At 36.2% G+C, this 20,955-nt stretch overlaps 1 protein-coding gene across 1 annotated transcript in view; it reads left to right on the top strand.

The window, feature by feature from the left end:
- The window catches only part of ZNF236 (zinc finger protein 236), a 72,838-nt gene extending 51,965 nt beyond the window's left edge, over positions 1-20,873 (top strand). The window contains exons 23-33 of the mRNA XM_035550667.1: positions 919-1,284; positions 2,528-2,673; positions 3,907-4,138; positions 4,670-4,849; positions 6,076-6,228; positions 7,066-7,256; positions 9,122-9,253; positions 10,750-10,947; positions 12,683-12,812; positions 16,673-16,849; positions 17,284-20,873. Coding sequence (XP_035406560.1) covers positions 919-1,284; positions 2,528-2,673; positions 3,907-4,138; positions 4,670-4,849; positions 6,076-6,228; positions 7,066-7,256; positions 9,122-9,253; positions 10,750-10,947; positions 12,683-12,812; positions 16,673-16,849; positions 17,284-17,411 — 2,033 coding nt within the window. The 3' untranslated portion in view covers positions 17,412-20,873. The remainder of the gene's footprint in view (positions 1-918; positions 1,285-2,527; positions 2,674-3,906; positions 4,139-4,669; positions 4,850-6,075; positions 6,229-7,065; positions 7,257-9,121; positions 9,254-10,749; positions 10,948-12,682; positions 12,813-16,672; positions 16,850-17,283) is intronic.
- Positions 20,874-20,955: the final 82 nt, after the last annotated feature.

Genomic DNA, 20,955 nt, shown 5'->3' with positions numbered 1-20,955 from the left:
CTTTTTTTCCTCTAAGTGTCTGGTATACTGTCTTTTAAAAAATGCTGTACTATCTGCAAAAACTTACTGTTTGAGGTGATTATTAAATTTTTTTTAAACAAACACTCCTGTTACGCTTCCTTTCAGGTATGTTATTCTCATGGATGTTGTTGGCCTTTGTACTGCAGTTAGTATACAGAGACTCTTTGTTGTAATACATGGAACCAGCTCTTGTATGTTGTTGAAGGTTCTGAGACTTGGTTCTTTGGCTAAATACTTCCTGCATCTCATCCTGACGTAGTGTACACTGTTGTAGTGGAATAACTGAAGTGACACAGTATTGTACTTCTGCCTTCACTGCTTTTTAATTTCCTGTATATATAGCAGTTCTTGTTAACGTTTTACCTGAGTAGCCAGCAATATTGCATCATCTTGTAGATGCAATAATCATCTTGTAGCTGCCATAAAGTACACTTAATTTGACTTTATTTGGAAACAGTGCTAATTCAGCATTTGTCATTCCTGTATGACTTTTCATCCCGATTTGTAATCACTATTTTGTTAAACAAAAAGGGACGTCAATGTGTTAGGGTTTTGTAATCTAAATCTGTAAACTGAAGTAGGTTGAATCGTTATGTCAGGAAGTGAGAGATAATGATAAAGACAAGAGGCATCAGGTGATCTATCAGGGTTCTGAATGATTTTTTTCACAGTGTATTGGAAACAAACTGAGTCTCAGAAATTAGGAAAAAAATAAGATTAATTGAAATCCTTTTATTCATTTGAAAAGCAGCCAAAAATATAAAGAATGTGGCTAGTTATTTTAAATTTATTCTGTTCAATTTAGTTTAGAATCCATGTTTTCTTAATTTGTTGGTACAGGTCTATTGATTTTTAGAGTTTTTATCACTTACCTTTCTCTTTTTAAAATTTTTCTAGGTCAGAAGCTGTTCAGTTGTCATGTGTGCAGTAATTCTTTTTCTACAAAAGGAAGTCTAAAAGTCCACATGCGTCTGCATACAGGAGCAAAGCCGTTCAAATGTCCGCACTGTGATTTACGGTTTCGTACGTCTGGGCGCAGAAAAACCCACATACAGTGTCATTATAAACCAGAGACCAAGAAGGTTAGGAAGCCTGTTGCCCGTACTTCAACTGAGGGACTACAGCCAGTCAGTCTCCTTAATTCATCCTCAACAGACCCAAATGTTTTCATCATGAATAACTCTGTTTTGACGAGTCAGTTTGATCAAAATTTACTTCAACAAGGACTTGTGGGCCAGGCTATTCTGCCTGCTTCTGTGTCAGGTAAAAACAGGTTACTTGTTGTTGGTATTTAGATGAAATACTGAACTTTGCTTTCTACTAGGCTTCAGAAACTTATACCAAACGCTACTTCCAAGCAGGTAGCGTTCAACTTCCTGCACAGTGATGACATAAATAGCTATTTATCTTAGAATGAAGAGAAAAATGTATGCTGGTCACAGTTCACTTAGAAAGATCTCTTAAGTTCTGCTGTGGTGTTGCACTGTAGAAAGGAAGAAAACACAGATAAGTAGCAGGAGTACTTGTGTTCTTTTTGGTAATATTCTTGCCTTTTCTTAAAAAGGAGAGAAGCGAAACAGTTTTGCAGCGGTGTCTTGTTCTTGTATTTAACTATAGTCATCAGCTACCCTAAGCTGTTGTCTGAAACCAACAGAGTTCAGAATATACTGGTAAATGTTTTTTTGACAAGCTTGGTTTGTGAAAAACTGGAGATTTAAAAACTATCTGATGTTTGCTTGGAGTTCTTGAGTGAACAGAAAAAGGAGTCCTAGGAAGAGGCAGGAAACTTTTAAAATCAAGATTACTGATTTGCATTTTGCCCAGAGGAGGTATTTCTTGGATGCTTCGTAAAGCAGATTTATTTACTGTAGTAAGGGATTTTGGATAGGCAAAGATTAATGTTTTTGAGACATGAACCAAAGGAGGCTGGTTGATCATACTTAATACTAAAGGTGTTTGGAAAAGGTATGTCAAACACAAGGTGACTTCTTCACCTCTTCTGAGCATTTGTAGCAACAGTCTGTTCGACTAATATTAGTTTTCTAAGTTGTTAAGATTTTGTTTTTCAAATGCCAATGTACCTTTATTTCCACCCACATATGTGTGTACGTTTACCTTTGATTCCTTCTTGAATAATGTTTCTGTTCTGTGCATAAATGTGGCAATGACTTTCCCCTGCGTGTTCAGGTGTACATACCTTGTGTAAGTGTTGCTTGTATTTAGGGGTGGCATACTCTCCAATGAAATTTATACCAAATTTCTCCAGGTTTCCAAAGCTACTTTGGAGCAGTTCTTGGTTTTGGAAGATGCCAGCTTGTGTTTAAGTAATAGCTATCCCTAAATTATATGGAATTTATAATTAGCAACTGCAAGTTAAGTTTCCTCGCATATATACATGTGTTTGTATAGCTTTTGTAGCGATTTCATTTATAAAAATAAAAAAACTAAAAGAGGTGGTCAGTAATGATAAAGAAAAACATTGTAATATGACTGTTTTCTTTGGTAGCTGGAGGTGACTTAACTGTGTCCTTGACAGATGGTAGCTTGGCCACTCTTGAAGGAATACAGTTACAACTTGCTGCTAATCTAGTTGGACAAAATGTTCAAATCTCTGGAATAGATGCCACCAGTATTAACAACATAACATTACAGGTAGGTTGCTTTTAGTCTCTTGTCTCTAATTTTGTAGAGTCAGTTTGAGGACTGAAGGAAGTTTAATGAGTATACTTCTGGAAGAGTTCCCTTGAGCGAGGTGTTTGGCAGTTCTGTGCTATATCAATTGTACACTGATAAAAGACTTCAACAATAGCTACATTGTGGGGCTTTTCTGTTTAAGTTTTTCTCCTACAGTCTTTCTGTTTTTTACCCCTCTGGGATTTTGTCAGATTGCTTTAAATGCTGCTTTTTCTTTTAATTGCATTTTGTCTTTTTCACTTTAAAAGCATTTTAGGCTAAATCTCCCCACCCAGCAGTCCCCACCCCTGAAAACAACTCAAATGATTACAGAGAATGTTTTTTTCCTTACCATGACACCTGCATTATTTAGCATGTTTTTAAATACTTGGTGTCAGAATTTAAATTCCCTTTGAGCTTGTAAAATGAACAATACAGGTACTTTATATAAAAAAGTGAGATGATTACGTTTAAATTTTAAAATGATGTTAACAGTTTTGATGAAGTAGTTTAGGTTTGATCAGTTTCACAGAATCATTCTGAGGCTGGAGAAGACATGTGGAGGTCAACAGGTCCAACTCCAAGCTAAGGGAAAAGTCATTTGCAGAGTTGCATTGACTTGCTTGGAGTCTGTCTACTCAAAAGGTTTCTAAAATAGTCGTCTTTGATTTTGACTAGTTTTGTTTCCTCCAGTTCCCAAATACTCATCCCTAAAGAATAAAATGTCTATTTTAAATATTGAGAATAGATGTTTGGTAGTGAGCTGGGAGCTTTCAGACTCATAGGAGCTGAAAAAGTAGGTAATTTCTGATATCAGTCTTATCTTTTGCTCCATGCCTTTCTGCTTTGAAAGTCCTGAAAACAGCATTAAGAGTAAATGCAACAGTAAGTCCGTACAGAATGCCAGTATAATCGGTACCCAGAGTCCAGCATGCTTGTATGCAACTATAATAATGATTTCCCAAACTTTTTGATGAGGGATGAATCTATAGCTGAAGCTAGACAGGCTGTTTACATGTAGACTTTGGAGACTTTCTATATATATAGACACATTTAAAAACAAACAACAAAAAAAAAAAACAATAAAAACTAAAATGTTCAATTATGAAGTTCATACATATACTCTATATGCACCTTTTTGAATTCTAGGTTTGCTATGTATATTCACGTAACCCATATTTGTTAACTTCAGATTGAGAACTTGCTTTTCAGATTGATCCAAGTATTCTACAGCAGAGTAATTTACTTGCTCAGCAGCTAACTGGAGATCCCAATATGGCTTCACAGAATCCCACCCTCCAGACAACAGAAAACACAGTGCCTGCTAATGTGGTTATTCAGCCTATATCAGGCCTGTCTTTACAGCCTACAGTAACATCTTCAGCTAACATGACAATAGGATCCCTGTCTGAGCAAGAGTCTGTGCTGACAACCAATGCTAGTGGTAAGCACTGTCATAAGTCTTATGCTTTGAATTTCTTAGTTTCAGTCATGGCACTGAGAATTTTTTTAATACCTTGTTTAAAAAGATAGGCATATACTTCATGTAGCAGCATATTCAGCAAATTCTACAATTTTATCATTTTTAATACTTTTTTCATAATGTAAGCTATATAATGAAAATAGAAAAACATTTATAGTCTTTAGAAATGTATAAAAACTTTGAAAATCTTAACCTTTAGAGGAGTGAATTTAATAGTGGAAACAATTTCTCCTTTAGAGTGCAAGTTCTAAAATCTCATGTTGGCTACATCTTTTTATAGTAAGAATTTAGAATCATATAGATAAGATATATATATATATATATGATATACACATATATAAATATAAATCTATATATACATCTATATATGTATAGATGTATATAGTTTTATATATAAATATATTTAGAAAATGTAGTAATTGTTTTAAAAATTGTATGTATTGTAAAGATAGGATCTTCATAGATTTGTTTTTGGTTGTTCTATCTATTTAGGTACACAGGACATCTCTCAAGTCATGACTTCACAGGGTATGGTATCATCTTCAAATGGACAACATGAGATAACGTTGACCATAAATAATTCCAGTTTGAGCCAAGTTTTGGCTCATGCTACAGGTTCTACTACTACAAACTCTTCAGGAAGTCCTCAAGAAATCACTCTTACAATATCTGGTTGGTATTTTTAATGATTTCTTAATGTTACCAGGTCTCCATTTCATAGGCTAGCTATACAGTATTTGAGGATATTTTCCACTTTCCACAGCATTCCTGTGGCGTACTTTTATGTACATCATCTTTTAAAGATACTCCCCAAATCTGCCTTTGAAAACAGCGTACATTTACTTGGAGGACCCGTTAAATTGGTTCCCTATTTTATTCATAGTCTTGATTCAACAGACATTTCTCAGGGAGAAAGCCTGGATAAGCAGTTCATATTTCCTTTCCATGCCCTATGTGGTGTAGTATAACTCCTGGGTAATACTGGGATGGGAACAAGCAGCTCGGGGCAGGTGTTGGGGTTGAGTTTATGCGATCTATATTTACTTAAAGTACAACCATCTCCTAATATGTGCCCTGATCGTTCTTTGAGTTGTACTATTCAGTCTTTATAATATGTAGTTAATACGCTGGCTCTCTTTGAATACATTTGCACCAACTTTCTTTAGTGCCTGTAAGAGACTGATCCTATTATACAGCATAAATAGCTGTCCACTTCCCCCCAAGACACTTTTTGTATCATTGCATTTCTTTAATAGAATTCAGTATAATATTTAGTGCTTCTCTCTTTTATTTTCTTTTATTCTTTTTTCTTTTCTGTAAAGCGTTTAATGTTTTTGAAGTGTTGTGGCAATAATGTCCATGTTAAAGTGTCATGGTTCCCCACCTCTGTTTTTTTGCTTGTCAATGGATGTTCACACATCTAAGGAAAAGGGACTTTAGATGTGCAACAGCTGACAGAATCTGCCTTCAGTTTCTGCGTGTTGGGTGCCTGTTGACGGTTCCACAAAATTAAAACTGATGTTTTTCCAAAAGAGAACATGTTAAATGCAATTCATTAACCATATAATAGATATAAAAATATTTTAAATATTAGCCCTTAGTTTGCTAGCTTGTATAGGTTCATGAAGTTGGTGACTTGAATCTAAGAAAGATCAATTTGTCTAAATATTAATAAACAGAAGTATCTCTCTGTGTTAGTATCTAGATGTATGGTTATGTGCGTACATAACCACATCTGCATTAAAAATGTTGAACCACTGCATAATGAATTTTGTGCTTTGGTTTTGTTTTCTACTTCTCTTATCTCTTATGATATGATCAATTTTTTATTGTCAAAAGTACAGTAGTAGAATAATGTTGAGATACTTCCAGTTATAACAAGATTAATTTCTGTTTAGGCCAAGATCTTATTCAGCATAATTCTGGAAGCAGTGATATGAATGGTAGCTTAAGGCTGACAACACCAACCATCAACAGCCAGAGTACAGGGGCGACATTAACTATAAGCAATGACCAGCTTCTTTCTCAGGGCACTTCACTAAATGCTCCAGGTATGCATAAAATGATCTGCTAAGAAAAAACATAATGTGTTAAAAAACTAAATGGTAGGCCGGATAACTGAATCTGGAATAGTATGATCTTGCACGTTACAATTGAGGAACTACAAGGCTTGGGTGTGTTTTCTCACTAGCCTTACATTGTTGGGCCAATTTAAATTATCCACTCCACAGAGTAAGAAAGAAATACAAATGAGGCCTACCCTCAGAATATTCTGTAAAATTTTGAGGTTAAGGCATGCTCTTATGTAATGAAAAACAGGCAGTTGGGTTGTACCTTCTGTCTCATCTTTTCATTTCTTTGAGACTTATGAACTGAGAGCTGTGAGGCCTCTAGTCACATGTTGGAGAATCTATTTATATACAGGTATCATATAACAGTTTAGTATAGCTAAATAAACTAGCCTATTTAGCTGTTATGGTTTATCAGCCATGTTGTGAAAATGGGGTGGGATTGTTGTGTTGTGGAGTTTGAAATTTTGGTTTTACTACCTTGAGTCAAAGTAGCCTTTGAGAATTCTGAAAGCAGACAGACTACAGAAACGTGTAACCTGACATTTCTTCAGTTGTTCTTTTGGCAATGAAAATGCCTTCTTACAAAGTTATGGCTTTGCAGTGTGATATACATCAAGCTATATTTAGAACTATTTTTTCTAATTTTATCATTTGACTGATGGTGTTTGACATGTGATTAGTTTAACTGTTTTTTTTGCTTTTGAGACATAGAAGCATAGCAAAAGAGAAATAGAAATGATTAAGTTCAATTAAAATAATAAATTTGCAGTTAGAGCTTATGTAACAGGCTTTTTAACTATTCTACATATATTCCAGAGCTTAGTACAACAGGTGGAACAAACCTTCCTTCAACAACACCCATGTCTCAGTCTACAGTTTCTACACAGAATTTGGTAATGTCTTCATCGGGAGTTGGAGGAGATGGTAGTGTCACTTTGACTCTTGCTGACACTCAGGGAATGTTGTCGGGTGGTCTTGATGCGGTTACGCTTAATATCACTTCACAGGTAAGAAATGTTTTTTCTGAAGTGACAGATAAACTAGCATTACTGTTTCGAGGGCAGGAATTTGGGATTTTGCTTTAAAAAATAATTTTGTATGAGATCAATTTTTTTGTGATAAACTGATTGTATGTGTGGCTACTGCAAGTAATTCTTTAGAGAGCAAAACCTGACCAAGCCACTTAGAAGAAATTATGTTTATGGTATTTTTAATTGTAGCTTTTGTGTTTTTCCCCTTTAAATGAAAAGGGAGATTGGCAATGAATATTTCCTGTGGGTACTCTGTGATTAGTTCTTACCTAATCACAGAACTGGTAGATAGTACTTTCTCAAGGGTTGGAATGAGTGTTACAGTAAAAATGTTTGAGAAATGTTAGTAGCAAATCTGCTAAGTATTCAGTACGCACAGAATAAATAATGAAAAAACAATAGGCTTGCTTTAAAACGTAATTTTTTTTCCTTCTGGTTAAATTTAGGCTGTCCCTTTATTCTTTATTGACATGTGAAATAAGTCATATGCTGTTGTAATTTATGAATTGCTCTGCTGGGAAAGTAGCAAAGGCTGTTTTTTCTCTCCTCAGTCTTCCAAAAATACCTTCCAATTTTGATTACATAGTTCTGTGTGGAAGAGGATTAAAAATAATTTAATCTGAGACAGAATAGTTGACCTGTGATAATAGGACACATTATAAAGACCTTGATGTAGCCTTTCCTTGAGGTCCTAACTCCTAGAGGCCTAAATAAGATCATTCTTTCACCTTGAGAATGCTAACGTGAGAAAGTATCATCACTTTAGTTTAGTTATACAACATATTGTTCAGTAAACAATATAGTTTAGTATTCGCAGACATTTTATTGTTTAATCTGGTAAATTTTTATCTTCCTCCTTGTGGATATACGAGTTGAAGAGTAATTGTGTTAGTTCTTTTCACAGCAAGTAATAGGAAAGTGATTAAATTAATCCCTCTTTAATAGAGGTAGAGCGATAAGAAATGATGCAAGAACTGTGCAATATGGCTATCATCGCCCAGGTAGCTTTAGCATTAATTTTGTTTTTATTATAATGTAAGATTTTTGTGGTGTCATTGAAAGCTAAAGACGGGGAAAGATTGGGTGAAGGCTTCTTAAATGTTTCTAGTGATGCATTTGTCATTTTTGATGTTAGAGTAACAAAGCAACATGTAGCTTCATTTCAGACTTTGTAATCATTTAAACAATGTAAAGTTAAGTGTTGATGATTATTAATAAGCTGCTAAGTTAAATTAATTAGACGTTAAGTCAAATAATGGAAAATCGTATTGGCTACTATGCAAACAGTGTATGTAGCGCAAATCGTGATAAATGGACAGGTAGTACATAAAGTTAGTGCATTTCCTGGGGAGATGGAAAAGTCTTTAATAGTAAGAAATAGAAGTAGTGGTGTGATGTTAGTACTTGTGAATCTGAATTGGTAATTTTTTTGTGATTTCATGTATTTTGGAAGTAGATTTATTTAACAGATTTTAAAAGGGGAAATATTGTGGGAAGACCATGCAGAAAAAGCAAAAAAAATAGGGTTAAAGAAAGTATGATCTGAAAAGACACAGATAAGGGAAGGATGAAACATGCAGCACTTGATGCAAGATTTGGAAAAATTGAACTGAATCTCTGCTTTTACAGGCTTCCAATCATTGTTACCCTTAAGTTGGTAGGTTTAAGATGAGAGGGGAAGAGGAGAGAAAACAGTAACGTTTGTTCAAATAGGATACTGGAAAGGGTCTTTTTCTAGGGAAAAAAGTTTTGAGGTATAAAAATAACACGCTTGACTGCAATTAACTGTTTAAATATAATTACTCCTACTTTTTTTTCCCTTCTCCTCCCCTCTTTCACAGGGTCAGCAGTTCCCTGCTATACTTACGGATTCCAGTCTCGCTAGCCAAAGTGGGTCAGGCTCACAGCAAGTCATACTGGTGAGCCATACACCCCATTCAGCAGCTGCCAACTCTGAAGAAATAACATATCAGGTAGATGCAATGTATTTCTTTGTCTCTTGTGGGTAAAAGATGTTACTAATAAAAAGTATTACAATGATTCTTCCGTATACTGAAGCAGGAAGACTGATGTCATTCCCATTGGGAAGAGGTTTATTTTAACTGCCTAGGCATCCAGATTGTGCTTAAATTTAGAGTGAAGAACACTTTTTCATATTGAAAAAAGCCAACAAAGGCTTCAGGCTCTGCTGGAGCCAGCAGCCCTCCAAGGCACATGCCCAGGAGTGTAGTGGGGTCACCGCTGCAGTGCTGGTGTGGGTGGCCCAGCCTCTGCCCCAGCACCTCTGAGCTCCTCTGAGGTGCTTTTGCAGTTGTATCAGCAGGAAAAGAAAAATGAGTTAGCCTGCTGCAAGGGGGTCAGAGGACATGGTGAAAGAAGACGTGTAAACGTCTTACATACAATACATCAAGTGTCTCATTGACTTTGTTTTTCCTGTTAAGATTTGTCTTCTGCAATCCCAGTCACCTGCAAAGTGGGATAGTGACTGAGTAGCAGTATTGTGTAGCAATGCTGTAACAGTCAAAATGTAACAGTAATGTAAACTACTTTTCTGTCTTTCTGGTGACTGTTGACTGACCTTTCAACATTTTGGCCTTTTCCTTGGAGGTTCCAACTAGTTGGAAGTGTGCATACGTGTATAATTAAATGTGTGTGTGTGTCATTCTGTTCAGTATGTATTATATCATTCCTAATTTTGTTACTATTCCTGCTTTCTATTATGGAAAATATTCTGTGTTCTGTATCTTTCTCAAGTTCAGTTCATCCTGAATAAGTCATTTAGAGTACTTCCTTTATCTTTTGTTTATTTTCATTTATTTCTTTTTATAAGCTTTTGCATTTAAGATTCTTTTCTATCCACGAAGTTCAGCGAGTTTTGTGTTACCTTATTTGAAGAAAGTGAAATTTTTGCAAATGCCATCGTTGATTAAAAACAAAAAATAACACAGCAAAATCCCACTCACACCTCTCAACTTTTCATTACAATTTCAGTACTTATGAAATCTTGTGTTGGTAGCTCAGAGCTAATTCCTTAAAGGAAAGAGTTCTTGAAGAATAAACTAACCGAAGAGAAAACGTAATTATCCTCTGTAAAAATCGGACACTTTGTTGTTTTTGTTGTTGTTGTTTTTGTCTGAGATGCTTTTGTCTTTGAACTTTGGTGAGAAAAGCATCATCTGAGATGCTCAGGAATATACAAGTGTAGGAAAATATTCATATACTCAAACACGTTGGGTTTTTAGGACATAAATGAATTTGAGCATAGTTACTCTAATATTTTTGTTTTCTTGACTGTATATGGTCATTCTTAAGAGCAATGAAATACAAGTTTGTATTTACATACAACTTATGTTTTTCCTTTGCGTTGATAGCTGCTTGCAAGTACTCCAAAAACTGATCACATTGAAAAATAAACAGCTGTTGTGGGTGTGCCTATGTAATTATTTGGCTGTTTTACAAATTGTTATAGGTGGCAGAGGTTTCTCCTAATGTGACTAAAAGCAGTCAAGCAGAAAAAGAAAGTCGTGTGCACCAGTGTTTTGAGTGTAGTCAGACGTTCTCTTCAGCCACCATGTTGATGCACCATAGTAAAGAGGTTCATGGCAAGGAAAGAATACATGTTTGCCACGTCTGCAATAAAGCCTTTAAGCGGGCAACGCATCTCAAGGTATTTGGTAATAACAGTGGATCGGTCTGTTAACTCGTTCTTTCGGTTTGGACTTCATGCTAATGAAAGATACCTGTTACCCCTTTCCTTTCTGTTCATAGTCTGTGAGATATGAATCTGAGAGGGAGAGTCTAAATGGTACTGCTTGCACAGATAACTCTTTCCTGGACCACAGAGAGTATTTTAATGCGTATATTGACCTTAGAAAAATGTGAATGACTGTCATGCAAATAGCAATGGCAGAAAAAGATTTCATTTATTTTATTTGCTTATATATGTCAGCATTGCTTGTCCTGATTTCCAGATAGGCTTTTGTAATCATAGGAAACACTTTACTTTGCGCACTATCCTTTGATTTTTAGGTCCTCTCTCTTTTGAGCACAATGCAAGGAAGCATTGGTTTTAAAATATCCTTATATTGTTGCGGTTTAGTGATATTTTCTTTGTTTTCTTTAGATTACGAACAACCTGATACTCCTGGATCTTTTCAGAAATTTTAGTTGTATTTTTTATTATGATTATAGAATGTTCCTGTTAAGAGTATCGGGCTGTAGTAGACAAGTGGTCTCTCCAGGCCAGTATCCCATCTCTGAGAGATACTAAAAGGCAGTGGTTTGAAGAAGTGTATTAAGAACAAAACAAACATACAACTTGTCCAGAATTTTTACAGCTTCCCAGAAGTTATAATAAGAAATTTCCAGATCCAGAAGCCATGTCTTAATATTTAGTAGTTCTTCAGAGAGCTTTTTGGGAGACTTCCTCTCATTTTTGTATCATATTTTTAAGGAAATATACTCTGGTTGTGAACTTCACACCCCTTGGAGTGAGCATGTGTTACAACAAGATTATTGGTCCGTGGGGAAACTCTCAGAATGCTGTCAAACTCAGTTACTTATGTTTTAGGAGAAATTTTCCAGCAAAAAGTTTTTGGAATACAATATAGATAATTGTTTTCCTTAAGTGATGATGAAAAAAAAAAAACAACACAAAAACAAAACAAAGATACCAATCTCTTGTTTTCTTAGAAGTAAACCTTTTCTAAGCTCAGCATTAGTGTGTTAAGACCACTGAAGTTAGAACTGATATTAATGCTTCTTAATAAAATGTGCCATACTTTCATTCTGCTCTCTTACCTGCAAAGACCTTAGTGTTTTTTAATTAATTCAACAGTCTGTTGTTAAGTGGTTCAATGTGCATGTTGATAGTGCAGCTCTTTGTGTTGTGACTGTCTTCTTCTGAGGCCTTCACTCTTTCAGAATAATACTTATTCAGGTGCTGAGTATAAATGTCCATGCATCAGGCAAATGAGGGGGAGATGGATGAGAGGCGGAAAAATCCAGTACTAACTTACTATGTATAATTGCCCTAAATCCATGTTTGTAAGTGGAACAAAGTATTCAAAGAGCACTTTGAATGAATAACTTTGTCATTTTGCTTCGCATAACTAGTGAGGGTACTACTGTATTCAAAAAAAAAAAAAAGTCCACACAGTTCTTGACAGAGGTTTTCAGGAATGTAAAGCTACTGATGCCTCAGACTTACAAAGAGATGATATGCAAATGCAGTGTCTCTTCTAAAGGGAAAAAAAACCTGCAGGCTTCCATTGTCCTCCTGCTTGTCTGTTGATGACTAAGATCCTCTGCTTTTGTCTTCAAAATGTGAATATATTTCTGTGTTAGATACTGAAGGTTATTTAAATGGTTCTAAAACATTATCTTTTTCTCTACTGGCTTAGGAACACATACAAACCCATCAGGCTGGACCTTCACTGAGTTCCCAGAAGCCTAGGGTGTTTAAGTGTGATACTTGTGAAAAAGCTTTCGCTAAGCCAAGTCAGCTGGAGAGACATAGTCGCATTCACACAGGTAACAAGGGAAATGTTATAAATAAAAATGGGGAAGTTATCTATATTGCTTCTAAGATGGAGGGGCCTAACCGTAAGCTATAGCTTAAGACAACACCCAGAAAATGATTAGTCAGTTCTAATGAAATTTCTAACTAATGAAATTCTAACTAATGAAACATTAGTTCAGTGAGTCAGCCAGAGTTTTCTCTTTCCCCAGTATCATTGTCTGGCAGTTAGCTTTTGGCCGCTCTTCATGGATTTAAAGCAAAATTCCTAATCTCTTCAAGCTATCGTGTTAGCCTTGTCATTTTTTCTTGGTTGGTATCACTTTCCTGTCTTGTGAAGGATAATCTGAGTTTCCCCTTTTGACTGGATCTTCACTTTGTACTCTCAGATTCAGTCTTGCACTTTTTAGTATTACATCTCTGCTGTATAGACTTGCCTATATATCCAGCTGTCTTGTGCATGCTCTCATTACGTGCATCTCAAAATATTAGAACTTTCTTTTCTTTGACTTTGATAAGTACAGTCTTAATCAAATCCATATGAAATGGTTTGGCTTTTTCGCAGAACTCTTTTCTGGATGTCATTGTACTGTGTTGGATTCTTGTTTATATGCCTTCATTCTCCTCCGTTGCACCAACCACAAACTACCTGTCTTCCCATTCAAGTGACTTTGAGCTGTTCTCAATCACCTTCTCTGCCTGCCCCTATCCCTTTCTCTCTCTTCCTTCTTCCCTCTTCCCTGTCTCTATACCCCCAGCCCCTTATTGAGCTATTTATTCCAGTCTCTGGTCAGCATGTGATCTCTAATTCTCACCCTGTTTAAGATTTCCCTCCACATACCTGCATGCATTCTACCATATGTACCAAATGTTGAGAGGGGATGTTCCTCAACTGTTCATTCAGTTTTATCTTCAAAACATTTTTAAATCTTTTGCCAGTATATCATGAGGTCTGCACATAAATGAATGTGGTCTGATACTTGCTTTACCACGAAAAAAAGGATTTGAGAAAAATTATTCAAGAATTCAAAATGTTTGTGGATGAATTAGATCAGGCCTATATAATGTACGGCCTTCTGTGCATTGTCTGATTTGTTCTGGAAGAATGAATTTGCCTCATTTCAGTTGACTAATTCAGCACACGGTTTGTATACTGTCAAAGGTAAAAACAGGAACAGTAATTGCAAACACCACCTCATTTACACATCAGTGTTTGACGAGCTTTGGGTTATTAGGATTTGCCAGGCAACTGAGAGCCAGAGGGGCTGCAGATCCTTTCCGTCTTTTTTCACATTTTGTTCTCCTACTGTTGAGATCTCTCTAGCAGGAAAGGATAGGAGGGTGGATAGAGAGGATTCATGAACTTAAGATTAATTTATGGTTTGAGGCCTTTCAAAAAGGAAATCCTTAGATTTGGGAATCCTGAGAACAGGTTTACGGATGCTGCAGTAGGAGGCATGGATAGATAGAGGTAGTGGGCATTTGCAGCAGTTTGTCAGCTAGCAGCATTTATCACTGCTCGGTTGTAGCTAGTTGTATTTATTCCCATAATACATAGGTGTCTGTAAGGCTGCTTTATAAAAGCTTTTTACACCTGGTTGAAGGTGGTTTCTCATCTGGTTGTGAGAGTAAGCTTTGATTTGATCTGTTACAGCTGTTATGTTTTAGAGGTCTCTGGTGATCCTGTGCGTTCTGATTTAACAGGGTGCCTGTGCATGCTTCTCTTTCCTCCACCCCCTACCCCAAGAGAATTTCAGCTGTGGATGAGTGGTGAGACTTGTTTGTGGGAGAAAAACCGAAGAAGGGGAGCAGAGCTTCTTTATTGTTACAGTGGTGGAAAGGAACATTCTGGTTATACTGGGGGCGGGAAGGGAGAGCCAGGAGTTACAATGAAAGGAGATTAACCATCTTTAGAATTCCACGATAATTTGCTTTCTGTATAACTGGCTTAAATAATTCAGATTTTAGAAAAAGGGAGTGTTGTGTTCTAAGAGTCCCCCAAATAGCTTGAAATCAGGGAAGAAGCCAGTATCCCTCCTCCGTGCTTTGGCTTATGCTGTCCATTGTAATAGACACAGAGCCCTTCAGGAAGGCTGTGGAGAGACCAGAGTCCCCTTATGCATCTGTTTCTCATAAATTTGCACAATCATAGGGAAAAAAAAAAATCTTCCTATTTTGGAATCACTTATAATATACTCAGTAAGTTGTCAGATATTTTGGGATTTCTTGGACTTGAGTGTTCATAAGCTGGGAATGCCCACAAGCTGCAACAATCCTTGCGGAATTCATTTTTATATTATTGTTGTTTGAAGTTGTAGATTGACTTGCAGCTGTAACATAACATTCTCTTCTGAAAGAATGACTACGCTTTTAAAAATCCCTTAAGAAAAATGAGTGAAACTGTGCTGCAAATAAGTCTTTAGATAGGTGCTCTTACATACACAGGCTTTCCTATCAAAGTTTAGGAAAGCCAATAAGTTTAGACTTAGAGATGATTCTTGTCCGTGAGAAACTGAATCTTGATTAAACACTTTTAGTGGTTTATAATGGGCAGTACCTACTGAATCTGTGTGGCCTAAAGAAAATCACGTTGTCTCTGAGTAAAATCATAGATTCATCTAGGTTGGAAAAGACCTTCAAGACTTCTCTAGTCAAAAATATCTGAGGAAACAGATTTTCTACTTCAAACTAGTGAAATTGTTGTTAACAAAAATACAAAGAACACCTCTGTGCTGCAGTTTTCATTTCTATGTCAGTCCCCTTTCTGATCTGTAGTCTGAAGACACACAAAAAAATACACAGGCTTCATGCTACATACCCAGAAAACCTGTCAGCATTTTTTCTGAAAAAGCAGATCTTTCAGCGGAGGAAGGAACTTGGGTTTTAAAGTAATTGATAACTGTTAAATCTGAGTATCAAAGTGGGTGGGGCTTTAGGCATAATTTTGCCACTACATTGAAGATTTGTAATGCTCTGCAACTTAACTTCTTGAGTATTTTCCTTGAAGTGATGCTTTGCACAGTTATTTTCAGCAGTGTTGTTGGAAACACTATGTAGTGATTACATTCCTGAATGGATTTATCAGAGCAGTCTTCCAAAAAACTTCCTTTTGGACACACATGAGAGTCCCTTTAGTTGGCAGGTTAGCAGAAAAAAATATTTTGCAAGACTGCCCATTTTTCCCTCAAAGTTCAAAATCAAAATATATAAAAAGCTTTGTTTTCAAGATCTAGGGATGTATTTCTATATTTGGTAGCTGAGTTTGTTGTATGAACAGTAGTCCTCTCTCTTCAGCTTGCCCACCACCCAAATCTGTCTTCCCTCTGCCTATCTTAAGAGTATTGTTTGCATCACTGTAACATACATTAGCGTAAGCATCTGAAGTCCTCCTGGGGTAGGGACATCTTAATAGAAATATACTTGTTACATTCATATACTTCTATTAGGATCCCTTTTCTCCCCCCAAGAACACGGAAATCACAGAATTATTCCAAGTAGATCCCTGAACAGACCAAAATCTGCTCTCCTGGTTCCTGCTATTGTGATCCTGTTATTTGTCTTGTTTCCTTCTCTCAGGATCCTGAATTCCACTATCTGATAATCACTGCACCCAAGGGTGTTCCTGACCTTCACATTCCCAACTAATTCTCCTTTGTGATTATGAAGTCCAGCCGAACACCTCCCCTTGCTAGCTTCTGAGTCATCTGTCTCAAGAAGTTATCATTAATGTACTCCAGAAATTTCCTAGATTCCTAGAGACTCAAGGAAAAAAACTGTTTGTCTACATAATTTCTAGGTCACCTTAATGATATTTATTGATTCTGAACCGCACGTGTTGAAATGAGAATTTAGTAAATACATTTTTCTCTTCTAGGGGAACGGCCGTTTCAGTGTACACAATGTGAAAAGGCTTTTAACCAGAAGAGCGCTCTTCAAGTTCATATGAAAAAGCACACAGGAGAAAGGCCTTATAAATGTGATTACTGTGCAATGGGATTTACACAGAAAAGCAATATGAAACTCCATATGAAACGGGCTCATGGTTACACTGGTATGTAGCATAACGATAGCAATGGTGAGTGCAGAAAGCCATGTGGTTTACTAGGAAAGCGCAAAACACTTGCCCTAAGGTACTGAGGGTTTAGGCACCAGTAACACCAGTGCTGGTGAGCTAATATTTGAACACAACCCAGAAAGCAGGTTGAAACAGATGGGTTAGCACTTCTGGTTCCTGCTTTTTATGTGGAACTGTATATTGTAAAAGTAGGAAGTTCAAAACCTATAATAGGAAAACAGACGATTATATTAGTTTTTGATTTTTTTTCAAATACTGTATAATAAGTATTCAGAATCTGAGTTAGTTGTATAGTACCTTTCAAAGCATGATTCCTTTATTCCCAAGGAATAATTCCAAGATATTTGCATTCTCCTTACACTACATGTCCAATCGTACTCACTTTTCTTTTTTCTCTTGTACTTTGGTAGGTCCTGTACAAGAACAAGCTAGCAATCAAGAACAAGAAGGGGAAGATATTAGTCGTGCTCTGAATTTAGAAGAAGTGGTACAAGAATCTTCAAATGAATGGCAAAGTATAGGCAGTGTTTTTCGATGACAACTTTAAATCTGAAAGCTAAAAATGTTTTTGGGACTTGAATTTCTCTATGAACGAGTTTTCAGAGGAGAAAAAGATGGATTTTACTGTTGAAGCTTCAAGCATTGGAAATATTAACAATAGAATAATATATTATAGTTTTTTTTAATTATTTACGAAAGTTACCTAAAAGAATCGTTGTCTTTTTTTAAGCTTGTTGAAAAATATTGGGAAAACATCACTTAATCTGTGCAAGTTGTCTGTGAATCAATGAACTCAGGTAATACTGTATACAGTTTCATCTTCTAATTCACAGCCAGTATATCTATTTGAAAAGTAAACTGGAACTTCATACCAGAGTAGAACGATTCCCATTTTTAAAGGAGATGAAGAATAAATTAACTTCATGGGGAAGCTATGAAGCTGTTAGCTTCCTTTTTTTTTTTTTTCCTCTTGTTTAAAGAAATAATTGAGTTTGGAAACAATGTTACAAAGTAGATGCATGCGGTATAAATTAGATTTTTGTTTTTACAAGGCACGGGAAAATGCTATATTTCTGTTTTAACCATTTTGAGAATTTGAAAAAAAATAAATTGCCATAAACTTATGGCTTTTCTTGAGTTAAGCTCTTCAGAGGGCACATATTCATTTCCATTCCAACCACAGGGGCAGTTCAATTCGTTGTTAGATTTTACATTCAAATGCCTGAGATTTTAAACTCAGCAATAATTATTTAAAGAAAATTCAAACTAGAAGAGGTTACAAAGAAATCCTCTTTTATGTTTGCTGTACTGGATCAGCAGGTACATATCCCAGTATCTGTGGAAAGCACAGCCGTATATTAAATTTGGGAAGTAAACATGCAGTTCTCTGGTAGTGGCAGTCAGAAAGTGAGTTGCACATTAGGTCATCTATATTATACAAAATTCCCCAGTGCTGTAAACGGTTATTTCGAATCTGTAAATTTCTCATTGTTTTCTTTGTGAATTTGGGAACATGTTACTTTCATATGTTGTTGTTGAAGTCATTGTTTCAGCAAAACTACCTAGTTGACGAAGTAATGCTTTGAAAGGTGCCACTTCTTAAGTATATTCATAGCAAAGAAACACTGGAGTAAAAACATAGTCATCTTTTAGACATTCCAAAGACAGAAGCTTTTTTTTATTTTTACCTTGTTCTTTTGAGTTTTATTTATATGTTACATATATATAGATATATATATATGTGTGCTTGTATATATATATTTAAAGTTATATGAGCCTCTGTGTGGCTGATCAGTATATTTTGTAAATACTAATCCCATTTGCAGGAAGTTCATCTTTTCATTTTGCTGCAAGTACTTCTAGATCAGTGGTGGATTCATTGTACTATAATACAGAGCTAGATTTTAATTTACTTTCTGAAAGATAATTGCTCTCAAATCCAGAAAGCCCTTTTTTGTAAATATTGTCTATACTTTGTCTATGATACAAACTAGTTATTTCGGATTGCTGAATCAAGAAATCACTGTTGTTTTTGATAGGGCATCTCTCAATTCTTTTGTTAACTCTTTGGCATATGTATATAAGTAATATAGTTGGTGACATGAAAATAACACTTTTGTTATGTGGAATATTTAATTCAAAAACATGTTAAATAATATTACTTTTTTCCAAATTCTGCTTCGTGTATTTTTTGAGCATTTGACTCAGGATTCTAGGAAACTGAAAACTGTTCGACAGAAGTGTGCCTCTCTCATATTTAAAGAGATTATGTGAAGGTCTTCCAGCAGTGCCATTCCTTCCAGACAGCGTTAGTGTTTCAGCTGTTTAAGAAGGAAATTTTACAGTTGTTGTCTGAAGGCATACCAACCCCTTTACACGGTGCCCTATTTACCAATAAGAAGACAGATTTTGAAGTTACACAGTCCCGAAAAATCTCAGATGGGCTGTGAGATACATGCCATGTATAAAACATTTCTCCCACTCTTTCAGAGAATAGTGTGTGCACAGCAAGGTTTGCTGGAGTTGATTTGTTGCATATGTGATGACGGTGTCCAGAGGTGGCCGACTACACTTCGACAGAAAACGATTTGCATGTGGTCATGTCCAGATGTAATTGCATCCTTCATACTGGCAGTGGGATTCTTGAACATGCTCTGCCTGTGGTTGCTTTGCAGCAAGTCAGAAGTGGCAGTGGTTGGCACTAAGAGATGAGATCATGTGCTAAAAACAGATCTCGTGAGTAAAAGGATGCATTTTTAAAATGATTACTTCAAGTGTTTTCTCAACAAGAGGCAACAAGTGTTTGTTGCAAGTCTTTGGAAGTGACAAATCAACAGCATGAGTTATGTAGTCACCTGACACTTTTCCTGAATTCAATTTGCATCTCCTTTAGCACTTGCAGTCCTGACAGTTACAGTAAATAGACTTCCTAAGAACATTTTTGTACCATGGTATTTTGTGTGCTTGCCATACCACCAACCCACCTCCTTGCTGGTGAACTTCAGGAATCCACTCCCAAGTATCCTTGATACAGAGGTTTTCATAGCACATGACTTGGTGAGATCAAATGGGAAACTTTCAGAGCAATATATCTGATGTTCAGTACAAATACAGGCAGTGGAACAAATATGTTAATAATGCTCTTGAAAATCCAAAGCAGATGCATCTTGTTTAGGAACTGGAAAGAACCCTTATTCAGGGACCTTGCTGAAGAGTCAGACTGGCTAGTGGGGTAAGGCAAAACAGGACTTAGGAATGCCTCTGTTCTTTCCGGTTTGTTGCAGTAATAGGTTTCTGCTTGCCTCAGGCCTTTTGGCATGGGTCTGCTCAAGAATTGCTTTTGGTTTATGTCTTTATGTCCATTCCCTCAGCACAAGAAATGACAAACTCCTAGTGTTGGTTGTCCATTCGTACCAGAAAAATCTTTTTTTTCATTAGTCACATAGCCATATAAATTGCTGTTTTGTCAGCAAAGCTACTATTGAGTAATTAAAAAGAAAGATTTCACTCTAAGTTTTAGCCTCACAAGACTTGTGTTGGTAAAATATTGTTTTAAATTACTGTACCTTTTCTTCCTGTATGAAGTAAACAAACAAAAAAGACACTTCCAGCCTCTGAAAAAGGTTACTGGGGAGAAGAGTGGTGAAGGAAAGGAAGAGGCTTTAGCTAAGATCAGTAGCTGTACAGTGCTATATTCAGATTTCTCTCATTTTTTACCTTAATTATTCTTTACGAGTTTTGAAGAATTCCTTAAAAATTAGAGTTTTTACATGCTCTGTTCAAGGAAGCCAGTTTGTGCTATACTTGTCTGCAAAGGACAGGATTTAATTGCCTATACATAGGCATTTTATGTCTTGCAATATTCCCCTGGTCTTTAGCTGCCGCTGCAGGGACACTGGTCTCCCATAAATCCCATGTCATATTTGTCAGCCTTGTGGGCCATGTTAAGTCACCGGCAATGTCACTAGAAGCCTGTGAACAGGCAAGTGAGTCCTGCCCAAAGTGTCATTTTCCAGTATCTTAATTCTTAATAAACTTCAGGGAAAATAATACTGTTGTGTACACAATGGATGTTATAAGAG

Source organism: Cygnus atratus, chromosome 2 (assembly GCF_013377495.2).
Source record: "Cygnus atratus isolate AKBS03 ecotype Queensland, Australia chromosome 2, CAtr_DNAZoo_HiC_assembly, whole genome shotgun sequence".
In the NCBI taxonomy this organism is placed as follows: domain Eukaryota; kingdom Metazoa; phylum Chordata; class Aves; order Anseriformes; family Anatidae; genus Cygnus; species Cygnus atratus.
The sequence above is the reverse complement of the archived record's forward strand: the minus strand, read 5'-3'. Positions and strand labels throughout refer to the sequence as shown.